This window comes from Carassius auratus, chromosome 44 (assembly GCF_003368295.1).
Source record: "Carassius auratus strain Wakin chromosome 44, ASM336829v1, whole genome shotgun sequence".
NCBI classification, from domain to species: domain Eukaryota; kingdom Metazoa; phylum Chordata; class Actinopteri; order Cypriniformes; family Cyprinidae; genus Carassius; species Carassius auratus.
Window position 1 is genome coordinate 11,226,103 of NC_039286.1, and position 15,920 is coordinate 11,242,022.

General features: G+C 39.4%; 1 protein-coding gene across 4 annotated transcripts in view; it reads left to right on the top strand.

Annotated features, from left to right (window-relative positions):
* syngap1a (synaptic Ras GTPase activating protein 1a) overlaps positions 1-15,920 on the top strand; it is a 40,835-nt gene that overhangs the window by 5,600 nt on the left and 19,315 nt on the right. For 3 of the 4 annotated variants that reach the window (XM_026232369.1, XM_026232368.1, XM_026232370.1), the window contains exons 2-3: positions 5,045-5,175; positions 6,301-6,406. In XM_026232369.1, the coding sequence (XP_026088154.1) occupies positions 5,045-5,175; positions 6,301-6,406 (237 nt within the window). Of the gene's footprint in view, positions 1-5,044; positions 5,176-6,300; positions 6,407-8,232; positions 8,953-15,920 lie in introns of those variants that run through there. The other variant, XM_026232371.1, reaches the window with a different exon arrangement.

Sequence of the window (15,920 nt, forward strand, 5' to 3'; positions counted from 1 at the left end):
AGAGAGATACTCACACCTACAGAGAGAGAGAGTGCAAAAGAGAGAGCGAGAGAGACAGAGAGAGAGGGAGGGATCACATCCCGTTGGTCACCATAGTAACGTGGAGTTGGCTCCTCTTCCAGAATAGTTGTGCTCTTCTCTCATCCCAGCATCAGTGCGCTCAAACACTTCCATCTGACTCCCACCTCTCTGCATAATCCCTCTCTCCCTCTCTCTCACATGCGCACGCTATATCGGTCGCTTTAAGACATTTTTTAGCCCGGTCGCCATGGTAACGGGCCGAGGGTGTGCGGGCGAGCGAGCGTGTGTGAGAGAGTGGGCGTCACGGAAGTGACATCTCTCGGGCTCTAACCCATCTCTCTCTCCCTCTCTCGGTCTCTCTCTCTCTTTCTCTCCATCTCTCTTTCTCTCTCTCTCTGTAGGTGTGAGCCTCTCTCTCTCGCTCTCTCTCGGTGTCAGGATGAGTTGTACATTGGTCCTGTGTTTGTGTTTCTCGCAGGACATGATCTGTTTTCCAGAAATAGTTCACTCAGTGCTTCTGAAGTATTTGAGTCATGAATCAGGTCTTGACCTCTCGCTCCGGCCAATCACACGTCATCTGCTCAATTTACTTACTGCTGCTTCATTTAGAGACGATCTGCAATCGTTTCCAGTTCTGAAGTCAATTTCACATTCTAATTGATACATTTAATTTAATTTATATATTTGCTTAATATATTATATATTTGAAATATTTAAATTGTATTTTTGGACAACCGATGCCGATATAAAGCCGATATGATAAAAAAAAAAAAAAAAAAAAAAAGCAATTCTCCCTCCGTGCTCCGAGAATTTAATAATCATGTTTTTCAAATAAACTAAACATACAGCACACAGTAAAAATGACATGAATATGACAGTGGGCAAAAGCGCAGCATAATCTGAAATCATGAGTTTTAAGTTTAAAGCATTCAATTCACACAGAGCAACCGTCACAGAGAGAACACGTGATCATGATATACACTTCACAAGATCCCACATCTGGATTAAACTAAGTTTGCAAGGTTTGTGAAATTAAAGTCATTCAAAGATTTGTTTAAATTATTTGCTTAATGCTGACGGCAAACGAGAAAGTATTATAATTTTTGCATTTCTATTACTAATAGGCCTAATATAAAAGCAATCGTTATAATAGTTTCATTAATTAATTACATTAATTCCTTTGTTTAATCGTTCTATCTGATAGAACTGTTAACGACAAATGAGAGAGAGAGTGAGCACTGCTGCTCTCAGCGCCGTCAGAATAAAAGTCCCGCCTCTAACACATCGGCCAAGCAGAAAAACGTATTGGCCGATGCCGATATTTAAAAAATGGCAAATATCGGCCGATATATCGGCTTTGGCCAATCAATATAACGGTTTTGTTTAGTTAATACATTTAATTTATATTTTTATTGATTTTAACAATTATTCAATTCTATTCTGTAGAAGTTAATATTCACAATGCATTTGAATGATACACTATTATTTATAATGGAATCTAGGCTTGTACTTTACACGCATTTACATAGACAGAAAAGATCATACTCTTTACATGAGCAAAAACGTCCTTGGCATAACAGCAGAGTATACTACGGTCTATTTAAACTGACTAGTGTAACCTTTTATATGTTAAGAAGATAAGAAGATCTAATAAACATCCTCCGAGGGACTCGTCAGAAACAGCAGACAGCTGATAGCTGGTCTGTTATGATCTCAGTGGGTGCAACTTAACTAGGAGGAACCACCTCTGAGGGTTTGACAAGAAAAACAGAAACACATCTCCATTGCACTGACCCAACTGGCAAAGAGACTTCACAGTAGAGGTCGACCGATATATCAGGCCGATATTTGTCAATTTTTAATATATCGGCATTTGCCGATATCTGTGTTTAGTAGCGCTGATTTAAAGTCAGGCATGTCGGCGGGCAGCCCCGTGTTATTGGTGCGGTGGAAAGTGCTGCTTCCGCATGAGAAGGACCCCAAGCCAAACTTTTGGAAGATTCAACAACAGTCCTGGGAGATAAAGGTAGTCAGAGAATTTGACTCTGTAAATGGGGTGAAGTTGGCAGCTCTCACGGGCTCTGTTACTCGTAATTTATAACATTAATTTTATTTGAATGTATATTTAATTTTACATTTAAATTCCAAAAATTCTGCTTGATAAATGCTCTAAACATTTTTAGTAAATTGTTGACTTGGTCAGTTTATTGATTTGTTTGGTTAACTTTGGAGACATGTTTTATTTTAATGCCATGCAGTGCACAAAATTAAGATTCGAGAGATGGTTCAAGTCAGTGCTCAATAAATGATGATAAGTTTAGAAATGTTGTGCATCCACTTATTATTAGTGTGACATTTTAGCATGCAAATGAAGGGGAAAACTTCAAGATATCGGCCCTAAACATCGGCAGCACATATCGACCACTGGCTGACCCTGACCTTTAAACATAGGCATCAGCTATAGAAAAACACATATCGGTCGATCTCTACTTCACAGGACAGACAGGAACATTTTATATTGCCATAACTTGACAGGTAGAAACACCCTCTAAGGCCATGACTCAACTAGTGGGAACAACCTCTGAAGGCAGGATGGAGATGGCTTCTTCAGGACTGGAATGATGGTGGTAGTTTTGAAGCATGTGGGGACAACAGCCGGACTTAATGAGATGTTGAAAATGTCTGAAGACATCAGTGAGTTCTGCTGCACAGTCTCTCAGTCCATGTCCAGGGATGTTGTCAGGACCTAGAGCCTTGCATGCATTGATCCTGCTGAAGGATCTCCTCATGCTGTCTGGGGTCAGCGTCATCACCTTGTCACCGGGAGGAGGTGGAGTCTTCTGTGCAGTGGAGTGGTTTTGTTTCTCTCAGCGAGCGAAGGTGTTCAGCTCATTTAGCAGAGAGATGTTGCTGTCACAGGTCCGTGGTGGAGGCTTGTAGTCTGTAATGGTCTGTATCCTCTGCCACAGGCTCCTAGTGTCTCTGCTGTCGCTGAATTGGTGAGCTATCCTCCTGGAGTGATGTCTCTTAGCCTCTCTGATGCCGCGGGACAGGTTGGCCCTGGCTGTTCTCAGGCCCACCTCATCTCCAGCTCTGAAGGCAGCGTTCCTTGTTTTCTGTAGTCTTTACACCTCCCCTTTTACCCACGGCTTCTGGTTGGCCCAGGCAGTGATGGTCTTTGTGATTGTTAAATCATCAGTACACTTGTTGATGTAGGCAGTGACAGTCTCAGAGTACTCTTGGAGGTCAGTGGTGTTATTGCATGTGGCAGCCTGCCTAAACCTATTCCAGTCAGTTGTGTCAAAACAGTCTTGAAGAGACAAATAAAGAAAAGAAACAATTAAACCAACTCACTAAATAAAAGAATATCAAACAAAATGCAAGTCCAAAAATCAGGATAAGAAGAACTAATAAACATTAAAAGTAAAAGCAAAAAAGCAAGAACAGACAGATTACTAAAACAAGGAGCAAGACAAAACAAGGAAACAGCACCGGACACGGACACGGACACGGACACGGACACGGACAAGGACAAGGACAAGGACAAGGACAAGGACAAGGACAAGGACAAGGACAAGGAGGGTGACAGAAGGGCTGAGAATTACCAAGAACCAGCAAACACAAGTAAGGGGCACTATAAATAGAGAGGAGAACACATGAGGAACAGGTGAGCACAATTAGACTAACAAGAGGGTGTGGTAGAACGAAAACAAGGAGGAGGGATTAAAGGAGCACATGGCCGAGAAAACAATTAACAAGGCCATGTGCTGACACAAGACATAGACACAAGAAACAAAACACAAACAAACAGAGTAACAGTGCAAAACCCTGCCAAAAAAAACCCCCAAAAGATTGTGCTCTTGTAAAATAAAGCAAACAAACAGAATGTGCATTGTCATCCTTTTCTTTCCACGAACTTATGGAGCACAGACACACTTCTGTTTTAAATCGGTTTTCTTAATTATTTAAGTCAGATATAGTTTACACATATTTATATTTACATTTATGAAAACAAATTGTTATATTTATTTTAGGCCTATAGGTTATACATTTCCCATAAAGCATCCTATTTTGTCCCAGGGCTTGAGAACCTGTGCCCTAGTTAGGTCCATGCAGAAACTTGACAACGATTGCGTCACCGAATGCTCCGGGAAAATGTATTGTCAGTGTCTGTCACAGCGCATATTAATTGCTGTTTTGAATCCAGCAATTATTTATTGTGGTAGCTCACCGGACAAGCAGAAAAACTTATCGGCCAATGCCGATATTTGAAAAATGCCAAATATCAGACGATATATCGGTCGACCACTAGTTCATAAGTTTTATTTATGTTTTTACTGATTGTAACAATTATTCATTTAGTTCATTTTATGTAATTGATACATTTAATTTATATTTTGCTGCTTATAATTCTTTAGTGTGTCTTAAATAACATTTAAGTTGATAAATGTAATTTAATTTATATTGCTTGTAGAAGTTTATTTTTTCAGTTTATTATAAATATTAAATTTATATTTTATTGCTCATTAAATTCCTTTTTTTTATAATATTTAATTTATATAACTTTACATATTTTTAATACTATAAAATACTGTTACACAAACTTCATTTATAATTAATTTAAAGTAAAATGGCTCATGAATTAACCTCCTGAGGTTGATGGTCAACATTTTGGAATATAAATGTCAAAAACTGACGAGTACTGTGTGGAAATCATTTAACGAAGCCAGTCATTGATGTGTGGCTCTTCTCTGTCATGTGGATGATTCTAACAGTGTTTGTCTGTTTTAAGATTCTCAGCTTCGCTCAGTAACTGTGAACGTCTGAAGTGTTCATTTTGCTGTGCATCCGTTCCAAAATCTGCTGAAAGTGTACATTCCTAATTTAGTAATATTTCAAGTATTGGCATCAAATAATATTTAAAGTTCACTATAATGTTTGAGGGCAGAAATTTGTTTTGTTGAATTGTATTATATGCTGATGGTGTGTGTGTGTGTGTGTGTGTGTGTGTGTGTGTGCTCAGATGGAAGGTGTGTGTCTCCATGCTCTCGGCCTCACACTCCTCTGAATGGCCACACACACGACTCCCCCGGCTGGAGCCGCAAGCTCCGCGTCAGAGATGGAGACCAGTTCTACCTGCTGGATCAAGAGGAGGTGATCACACTCACACACACACACACAGACAGAGAAACACACACACACACACACATGTTTGTTTTTGTGTAAAGTGTGTTCATCCCATAGGTGTAATGGTTTTTATTCTGTACAAACTGTATATTCTGTCACCCTTCACCAACCCTACACCTAACCCTAACCCTCACAGGAAACTTTGTGCATTTTTACTTTCTCAAAAAAACTCATTCTGTATGATTTATAAGTGTTTTGAAAAATGGGGACATGGGTTATGTCCTCATAAGTCACCCTCTCCTTGTAATACCTGTGTCATACCCATGTCATTATACAGAGTTGTGTCCATGATACAAAAAGAAGAGAACACACACACACACACACACACACACATACACAGAAACAGACGCACAGACAGAAATATATACACACACATACACACACTAACACTAGTGAACACTAGAGGGAGCTGCTGCCTTCGATGACAGTCTGACTCTCCTTCTTCATCAATAACAGTCTTGGGAAGCTACTTTCTGACTCTCTGCTTTTGTATATATATATATATATATGTATATATATGTGTGTGCATGTGTAAATATATATATATGCATTAAAAAGTAAAATGCATTTTAACTTTAGTTGCAATTATTTATGAAAAGATTAAATGCATTTTAACATACAGCATCTGTACCTTATAACTGAATTGTTATTTGGCAAAATAAGTAAATAAGCAAAATGTTATTTTTATTTTGCATTAAATGCAGTCAAATAATATAACTTCATTATTTACGCAAACACTAGATTGTAGCGCTACTGATGTCAAGGTCACAGGTTCGATTTTGAGAATGCATGAACCTAAACATACATCTGCGATGTTTCTATTATTATCATCATTGAAAAATCTCTTTAGATTATTATTATATGAAAATTCAGTATTAAAAATATTGTTTTTTACTTGCTGCATTTTTTTATGTTTAGTCTTATAAAATAATATTAGAAAAATCACATTTTTATTTTCTTTACTGTATTTAGATATGGATTTTTGCTTTAAAAATCTGATGTATTAGTTATTCAGTGATACTCAAACACTAAATGTATTGTTGTGTTGACTGTTAGTGTTACAGACAGATGAGTGTGTGTTTGTGTTTTCAGGTTCATCCAGTGCTGATGAATGATCATCGTCCCGTCTCTCACCGACACAAACTGCTGCGCAGGACCGTCAGCGTACCTGCAGACAGCAGACCACACCCTGAGTCAGGTACACACACACACACACACACACTGTGGAAATCCCTAATATGGACAAAGACATCCAGCCAGTGTTGCCATATTGGGCGGTTTTGATTTTGATTGTCGGTTTTCAAACATCTAAACTTTATAGGCTAATTGTATTATGTTCTATTATGTACTTCACGAAAGAAGTGCCGTAGTTCTGTCTGAAGTTAAAGTGCAACACGATGGTAACTGCATTATTGTGTTTAAAACCTTGTTATTAGATTATCGTAAAATATCAACGAATGATAGTTTTGACTGTCATGGGGTTTTACATGAACGTGTGTTGAAATATCTGCTATTTACGTTATATTTATCATTCTTGGTGACGATATGCCTTTAACGTTGACATTTATTGCATAGTTATTCTTGTTCTCAGCATGCTTTCAGCGTTAGTGTTTATTGTTATAGTTATCGTTCTTGGTGTCTGCAGGCCTTTAACATAAATGTTTTATCATTTTATTTATCGTTTTTGGGGTCAACATGCCTTTACGTTAATATTTATCGTTATACCTATCTTTCTTGGTGTCAACAGGCATATATCTTTATAGTTATTTTTTTAAATATCGTTGATGTGAACGATGGGTCTTTTAGTGATTATTCATTGAAGGTAGTAAGCAAATGTCTCTGTTAATTTAATATTCTAATAATCTAAAAGTAAACCTTGACACATCTCTAAAGTTATTTGTATACATTATAAAAGGGTTCATGTTTAGTTCTGACAGTGTGTTGATGTTGTCCGTTTCTGTAATATACCTGTGCACGTAATGTGTTCGTGCACAGCAGGAGCTCCTGGTGTCAAGTATTTACATCTTCATATATTCATATTCATTCTTAAACACATATTTACATATACATATGCTACATTTACACACGTAGTGTTACTGTATACGATTTTGAATGCTGTTTGTTTAACACAGATATATGTGATTGTATTTGAGGTGCTAAAACACACACACACACACACACACACACACACACACACACCACACGCCTTTCTGCTGGTAACCATGACAATAATTACAGATTGCTGTAGCTGTGTGTTAAGCGATGGCTGGGGGGGCGAAAGCACTTTGGCCGACCATCTTTCTCTCTCTCTCTCTTTATTTTTCCTTTTGCTTTATACTCGTTCTTATTTAATATGGAGGACGGCCATCCACAGATTGAAGGCTTGTGTTGTCATGGAAACTGTAAGTCGTTGTACCACGAGCCAGCTCACAAACCCCCCGAGCGCGGTTTGGATTGTTCCATGCTGTGTTGTCTAGCCCGGCAGCGGACCGAACCATCGCGAGCGCGGCGCTCTGAGTGGGGGTGTGGTACCCGAGTGCGGCTCCTCTCTGGTGCGAGTGTGTTGTTCACAACTTTGATAGATTCTGTTCTGAATTTTAAAAAAAACAACAACAACAACAACAAAAACAACAACACCTGTATGAAATCATTCCCAAATGATAATTTTCCACTTTTCTTTACTGATTCAAAATATTTGCTGACATATGTAACGCGAAGCATTCACTGGATGGGACTAGACAGTTAAGTTAGCTCATAAAATCTTTTGTTTTAAAGAGTAAAATAACTGTTTTATTCCTGAACGACCTTGGTTCCAGCGCTGGAAGAGATTTATTTTGTTAATGATCAAGTAATGTACAGCAGTACACACGTTGAAGCTGTTAATCAGTCACTAATATCTAATGACACAGTTTATTTTACTGATCATTAAAAAAAAAGATATCTTCCAGCGCTAGAATCGAACCCGCCGTGTCTGTAGGAAGCGCGCCACGCCCACCGCTCACCCAGACTGACGGTTACATTCTGTCACTTGCTGAAGTTTTAAATCTTTTAAAGACGTTTCCATTTAAACACTGCGTGGCCGTTATTAGAGGTGTGTTCGCGCGCGCGGGAGTGCGTGTGAAGGTAGTAGCAGATCTCCAGTCAGTCTGTCAGACGCGCGCTGTAGGGCTGCAGTCAGTGTGAGATGAAGATGAGGAGGATGAAGCGCTCGCGGTCCGCCCACGCAGGAGCATCCCTGGCTCGCATCTAACCGTCGCGCGGAATTGAATATCGCATTTGTTTTCCGATGGAGTAACGGGATGAATGTCGCGAGTGATCGCTCGCACTTCGGCGACATGACGAGCCCACCGCGGAGCGAACGATGAGCGCCGGCGGGAATCTGCGCGTTACCCTGGAAACGGCAGCGGAGCGGCGGAGACTCGAGCGAGCGCGGGCCGAGCAGAGTGCAGCGACAGCCGGACTGAAGACAGAGGAGCAGCCGCCGCAGGACGCGGAGCGGCACACAGCAGCGCTCTGACCGTGCGCCGAGATATTAATTAAAGCGGGAAGAATCTGCAGTTTCTGATCAGCCAGTGATGAAGAGCACCGCACATGACCGCATCACTGGCTCGCGCGAGGACACAGTGATCTGACAGTTTGACAGAACTGATCTGAGGCCAGAGAGAATGACACGCGCTGAACATCTCGACGCTAGTCACTGGACAGAGACGCGCTGAGGCCCACCGCCTCCGGTCTCTCCCTCCGGTAAGTCAGAACTCGCAAACTAAACTGTTGTTCACGTCACTCCACACTTTGAGGCTAACTCGTTCGAAATTGACGTTTGAAGTGAATAGAGACAGATGTATGCAGTGTCCTCATGTACAGTAGTGTCGGGGGTTGCCAGGTTCTCACAACAAATCCCACCCAATCGCTAACGTTACTCAAAACTAGCCTGATCGCGCCCCAGTTAAAAATCGCGTCCCTAGGATCAAATGCACGTTTTTTGGCGGGGCTCCTCTGTCAAAATTCGCATTCCAGTAGCTGGATATCACGTGATTGCGGTGGATCAACCCGCAGCAGCAGTGTTAAAGTAGATAACACTTAGTAGTGTGTTATCATTGCACAGTAAATTGTTCTGTGTCCCATCCAGTGCGCTCAGTGCTGCCCCCTACAGCCCCGCCGAACACACTCCTGCCCCGCACATGATCTCGGGCTGTAGTGCATGTGCTGGTTCTGCACACTCGGACTCCTTGAGTAACGTGATACACTTAGATTTGCTGAAATGTGTAGTTTACATATCGTGCACACTGCAAGAACTGCTGAATGCCACGATGCCCTTGACCTTACATCTCTACTGTGACTAACTGAAATCATAATGGTGTGATTTTCATTTGGTTATTGGATCAGACTGACAAAAGTTTAACCTTTTTTTTCACAAAAAATGGATTTAAATTTGAAAGCGCATCTGTGATCATAACTGGAGGCTGTGCACCGAACATAATGCAACAAAATCATGTGACAACAATGTAGCTGTGCATTCTATTTCATTTTATAAAATCGGTGCGCAGCATATCATGTGTAGTCAGAAATATAGTTAATATGTATACTGCATGCTGTTTTACATACTATTGTATTAAAATAGCACACAGTATTTCAGAAAAAACAGATGGTATGCATACTACATATTATTCAACATGCTATTTCATTAAAGTATGCTTACTGTTTCACATGCTATTTAATACACATGATATGCAGTGTGCTGTATGTATTGAGAAGGTAATTGTTATGCATACTGTATTTGCGAGTCTTTAATTCCCATCAGAGCTACTGTATCAGGTGGATCTCTGCCGAAAACAGTTTTCCATCGGCCCACACAGAATCTGCACACTTTATTTATTTTTTGACGTTTTCTGCCGTGGGTTAAATATTGTGTAATGTGTTAAACATTCTTATGATTAATGAGAGCGCTGTAATTGCAGACATAAATTGAATGAAACCTTCAGATGTGGGAAATGTGAGAGGTGTCTGCTGTGGTTGCTAGGGTCAGTCTGGGTGATGTTATGGTCTGTAATACTCTGGTCATGTGTTTTGTGCTGGTGAGGACTGACTTCACGGTCTTCCAGGCGTTCCCTGTGAGCGTCCGGCTCCTGGGGGATTGTGGGATTGATGCTGAGAGCGTCAGAGGGTTGAGGAATGCTGTGTACAGTGAGGTTCGAGTGTTGGTGATACTGAGTGAATTTCTTCCACTTTTATTTGATTGCAGTGCTGCGGTAGCACACACACACACACACACACACACTCTCTTGATGCTGTGGTTTAATGCTGCTGTGGACTGTAGTGCACTGCTGGGATGATAAATGATATCTGAGCAGTGCATTAGTGTGGGTGTGCAGTATATCACTGAGCGCATCAGTATTAGACAATATTTATTTATTATTGGATAAGGTCAGTCTGATGAGGCACGTATCACATTTATTTATTTATTTTTATGCCAGGTCTCTGTGATGCAAAAAGTTACATTTACTGCAAATTATGTAATTACATTTAATTCTTATAGTGCAAATAAATATTTAATGCAAATAATTAAATGTAATGTAAAGTATATCACGCTTTAAAAAAATATATCTCATAGTCTGCAAATGTTGTATAATATTTATTGCAAAGAAACTACATTTACTGCAAAATATGTCATGCATTAAGTTGTATAATAGTGCAAAATATAATGCAAATCATTTTAATGCAGAAATATATTGTGTAGTGCAAAAATATGCAAAGAATTCAATTTACTGCAAGTTACAATATAAGTTATAATACAATGTAATGCAAACTCACAAGGTGTGCTGCATCCTGATTGGTTCAGATAACATACTGCAGGAGGTCAGGGCTGCCGAAAATCATGCTATAAGGCGATTTAGAAATCGCACACTCAAATCACGATTTTATTTCGATTTCGATTAATCGCACGGTCCTAGTTCAGAGACGCTCTTCTGCTGCTGTGGATCATCTGTGTCAGGGTTCGGTGTGTCGTGTGTATCTTGGTTTTAATGAGTGTTTATTTGAGTTACTGTTGTCTTTGTATCATCTCTAACCAGTCTGCCCTTTCTCCTCTGACCTCTGACCTGTGACATCAACAAGGCATTTTCGTCCACACAACTGCCACCAGCTGGATATTTCCTCTTTTTCAGATCATTCTCTGTGAACCCTAGAGATGGATGTGTGTGAGAATCCCAGTAGATCAGCAGTTTCTGAAATACTGAGAGCAGTCCGTCTGATCAACCATTCCACGTTCACAGTCTCTTAAATCCTCTTTCTTCCTCATTCTGACGCTCGCTCTGAACTTCAGCAGGTCTTCACCTCATCTAAACGCCTAGATGCTCTGAGCTGCTGCCGTGTGATTGGCTGATTAGATATTTGTGTTAGCAAGCAACTGAACAGGTGCACCTTATAAAGCGGCCCTTGAGTGTGTGTGTGTGTGTGTGTATATTGCAAAAATATAATACAGGTAATTTAATTTTATTGGAGAGTATATAATGCATTAAATTAAATTCTTATAGTGTAATATGTAATGCAAAAATGTATTTTTATGAATATATACTTGTCTTGGCTCAAGTTAAAAATATATAGATGTGAATCATTACCCCAAAATTATTTTAATTGGATGAATTTTTTCATCTGTTGTAATGTGTTAAATAGAATTCTTATAGTACAAAATATTATGCAAAAATGTATAGAATGAAATGTATTTATTTAATTTAGAGTATCTAATGCATTAAACTGAATTGTTCTTGTGCAAAAATACATATTATAATTCAAAAATATGAGATGTATGATGCAGGCGTTGTCGTGCGTACAGTGGTAATTAACGCCAGCTCATGATGGATGAGTGTGTGTGTGTGTGTGTGTGTGAAGCAGCAGACAGTGTGTGAGGAGTACAGTAAAGCCCGATCTCAAACACAGCTCTCAGAGATGAATGTGTTCTCCTCCAGCAGAGATACACACACATCACTGATATATTATTCAGATATGATCTTTACTGACTCCAGATCAGTCGTCAGCTTTCCTTACTTCATCTACTGCCATCACTCCATGCATCTCGCGCACTATATCCAACGTCTTCTGAAGATGCTTTGAGTGAGATTATGATATTATGATATTATTCACTGAATCAAGTATCAAAAGCTAGAGGCCCGTAAACAAACACTGGATCCTAAACGTTCAGTTTTCCTGCGAGAGCTTCAGTGGAGGAGATTTCTCTTAAACTCTGTACAGCTTGAATGCACTGACAGATGCAGAAATATTAATGTTTCTCACACAAAACACCATCAGAAGACTTCATAAAGCACACCATTCAAAGTATTATTCACTTGAAAGAAATGGAAACACTTCAAACCTTTGTCTAAAGTATTATATTTATAACGAACATTGTAATGCATTGTATTACAGTTATTATGCATTATGATATATAATAGAAGTATATTCAGATTCCTGGTTACATATGACATTGTTTAGCATGCATAACACTTTCAAAAGATGCTACATTGAGGAATACATTAATAATGCGTTGTATTTACTGGCTTAAATAAAGGAAAGTGTTGCTTGCAAAGTATTTTTCTGATACGTTTATAGTGTCTGATGATTTACTTGTGTTCCGTGGAAACAGTTTTATTTTAGTGCAGTATTTATATACTATTATTATAATTGTAATTAATATAAGGGATGCACGATCATGATTTTTCATGGCCGATACCTATTTCCGATTTTTTTTTTTTTTTATCTTTAAGCAACAAACAAGAAAGGAGGAAAGTGTGCACAAACCGGATGTTTATTTGGGTTTTAATAGGCCAAACTGCATTTTAGCTATTGATAACAATAACCGTAACCATCTGAAATGAACAGCAGTAACTGCACAGTGCGCAGGAAAGACTCTTATTTGTGTGTCAGGACACCAACATCTGTTCACTTCCTGTCTGTGCCTCAGACGTGTAACAGTTCCAGCGCTGATCAGCTGTCCGTGTCCCGCGCACAGAGTTAGAAATACTTCCACACAAACGACATGACAGCGAATGATTACAATGAAGTGTGTGCACGCGGGCGCACTTCTGGGAAAATCGGCCGAAAAAAGACCAAAAAACTGATTGCTGATCGCGTATTTTAAGCAAAAACCGTCCGGTTCTGATTTATGTCTGGTCAACCAGTGCATCCCTAAAGAAATATTTCAAATCAGCTTTTAAGTATTTGTTTCAGTGTCAGTACATTTTCATTTACTTTTAATTAGTTTTGCTGGGTCATTTTTGTTATTATTTTAAACATTATGTTTAAATTATATTTTTATTTTAGTCTTAATTTTAGTTCAGTTTATTTATTTATTGACATTTTCCGGTTAATTTAGTGCTTTAAGTTACACAGTGTATTTCTAATTTATGTTAGTTTTCCATTCAATATTTATATTTTATTATTATAGTTTTAGTTCCTTTTTCTAGTTTGTTTCCAAGGCGTCATGTTTAATGTAGCAGCAGTAATATTGTAATATGAGGAGTTTGTATCAGTTGTTGTAGTCAGCGGTAATAACCTCCTCCTGGAGCAGATCGTGCAGGTGAGGAATTAACGACAGGTGTGTAACGAGAGGTAATGAAGCTTGTGTGGATGATGAAGATGATGAAGATGATGGTCTTCTCTCCGGTGAGATGCTGCTGTTGAACTCGCCCACACACAGAGACCCTTCCTCAAGCGTGTGTGTGTGTGTGTGTGTGTGATATCTGTATCAGACATGCTCTCAGCGATTCCCACCCACACACACACACACACACACACACACACACACTTCAGCCTGACATTGCATTAGCATCCAGGATGGCGTTGGGCGTGCGTGGGTGTGTTTGTGTGTGTGTGTGTGTGTGTTTCGAGCGACCCGGGCGAATTGAAAGTGTAATTTACGATCCGGTTTTCTGACTAATTAAAGTCCTTCTGCGGTTGTGTGTGTGTGTGTGTGTGTGTGTGTTTTGCGAGCGCTGAGCTCCGTGTGTCTTTTCTGCTGAAGCGGAGGCAGTTTCCATGACGACCAAACAAAGACCTGGAGTTCAGAGCAGAACTTCAGGAAACAGAGGAACAGAAGGAGTGCGAGAGGAACCTCGTCCATCACTGGGACTCACGCGTGTTCTCAGATCATACGTGTAATCAATACATGATCAACAGTCCTTCATTAATCTCATCAGCACTAGAGCAACAGTAACATGCTCTCATACAAACACATTATGATTTAACTCATAATAATAGCATTTGACAAATTCTGATTAAAGTACATTCTAGCAAATCACGTCTGTGAATATTAAAAAGCTAAACGATGGCTATTGAAATATGACGTCTACGTCTCAATATAGTAATATTAAAAATAAATCTATTTATTAAAGTCACATTTTAAAAATGAAAGTAATTAAGTATTTGAAAAAAGGAAATGAACTGAATTTCCTAACGCCTTTATTTGATTACCGCTGTTCATAAATCCGGATAAAAATAATAAATGGACAGCTTAGGATTTCTAAAAAAACATGAGTTTTTTGATGAGTTTGTGTCTTCATCAGGTTTGGAGAAATGTAGCACTACATCAGTGTCTCATCAGTGGATGCTCTGCAGTGAATGGGTGCCGTCAGAATGAGAGTCTGATAAAAACATCCCAATAATCCACAGCACTCCAGTCCATCAGTGAACATCTGGAGAAGACAAAACCTGAAACACATCCAGCATTAAGATGATTTTAACTCAAATAATCCAGAATAACACTTCCTCCAGTGAAAAAGTGTTCTGGTCTGAATCAGGAGAGAAATCTGCACAGATCAAGCAGCGTTTAAAACAGATCTAAACTAATCTGATTTTTGTGTTTTAGTGACACCACTGAGAAACTAGGTCACCCTCTAGAGCCCTGGCTACACAGTGCTGTTTCTTACGACTAGCATTAGCATTAGCGCTGATGACTGTTTCCTCACAGGTTTCCTGAACGCTTCAGCTTCAGGAGTTAAGATCTGACAGAGAAATGACACACAGAGAGTGGTCTCTAGCCTTTAATGGAGCGCGCTGAGAACGGTCAGGTGAAGTGGGGATCGTCCACAAGAGAAAACACTGAGGCATTCTGGGATACGTGTTTGTGTTGAGCTTCTGACCAAGAGAAAAACACGGCTGGAGTCTTCATGGCATGTGATTAAGAGCAGAAGTCATTTAACAGAGCTCGTGGACACAGAAACGAATGTTAAACACAGCGCAGCTCTAAGATGTTATGCTGAGAGGAGTTATTAGTCATTTACATCTCCCAGCTGAATTTAAATGTGCAAATACATATTTAAAACCCATGAAATGGATAATAAGAAGCAAAACAGCCTGAGAGTAGAAGATGTCAGTTCTTATAAAAGTTATTTAGATAAGCTTATGAACACCACACACTCAAAACACTGTGTGTGTGTGTGTGTGTGTGTGTGTGTGTGTGGTGTGTGTGTGTGTGTGTGTGTGTGTGGTGAGTGTGTGTGTGTGTGGTGACAGACAGCTTACAGTTACACTGAATACTGTTACATCACATCTTTCTTTATTAGACTCGTTATTATTGCAGCATAACGACTGACAGAGCTGCTCCAGCGGTTGATCAATTGAGCCGAGTGATTGGTTTATTGCACTTTATCTATTTATAGATTTAAATTCCAATCCATATCTTTAAAAGTTGGTTTCTCCACTTCAGTTACACTTACATA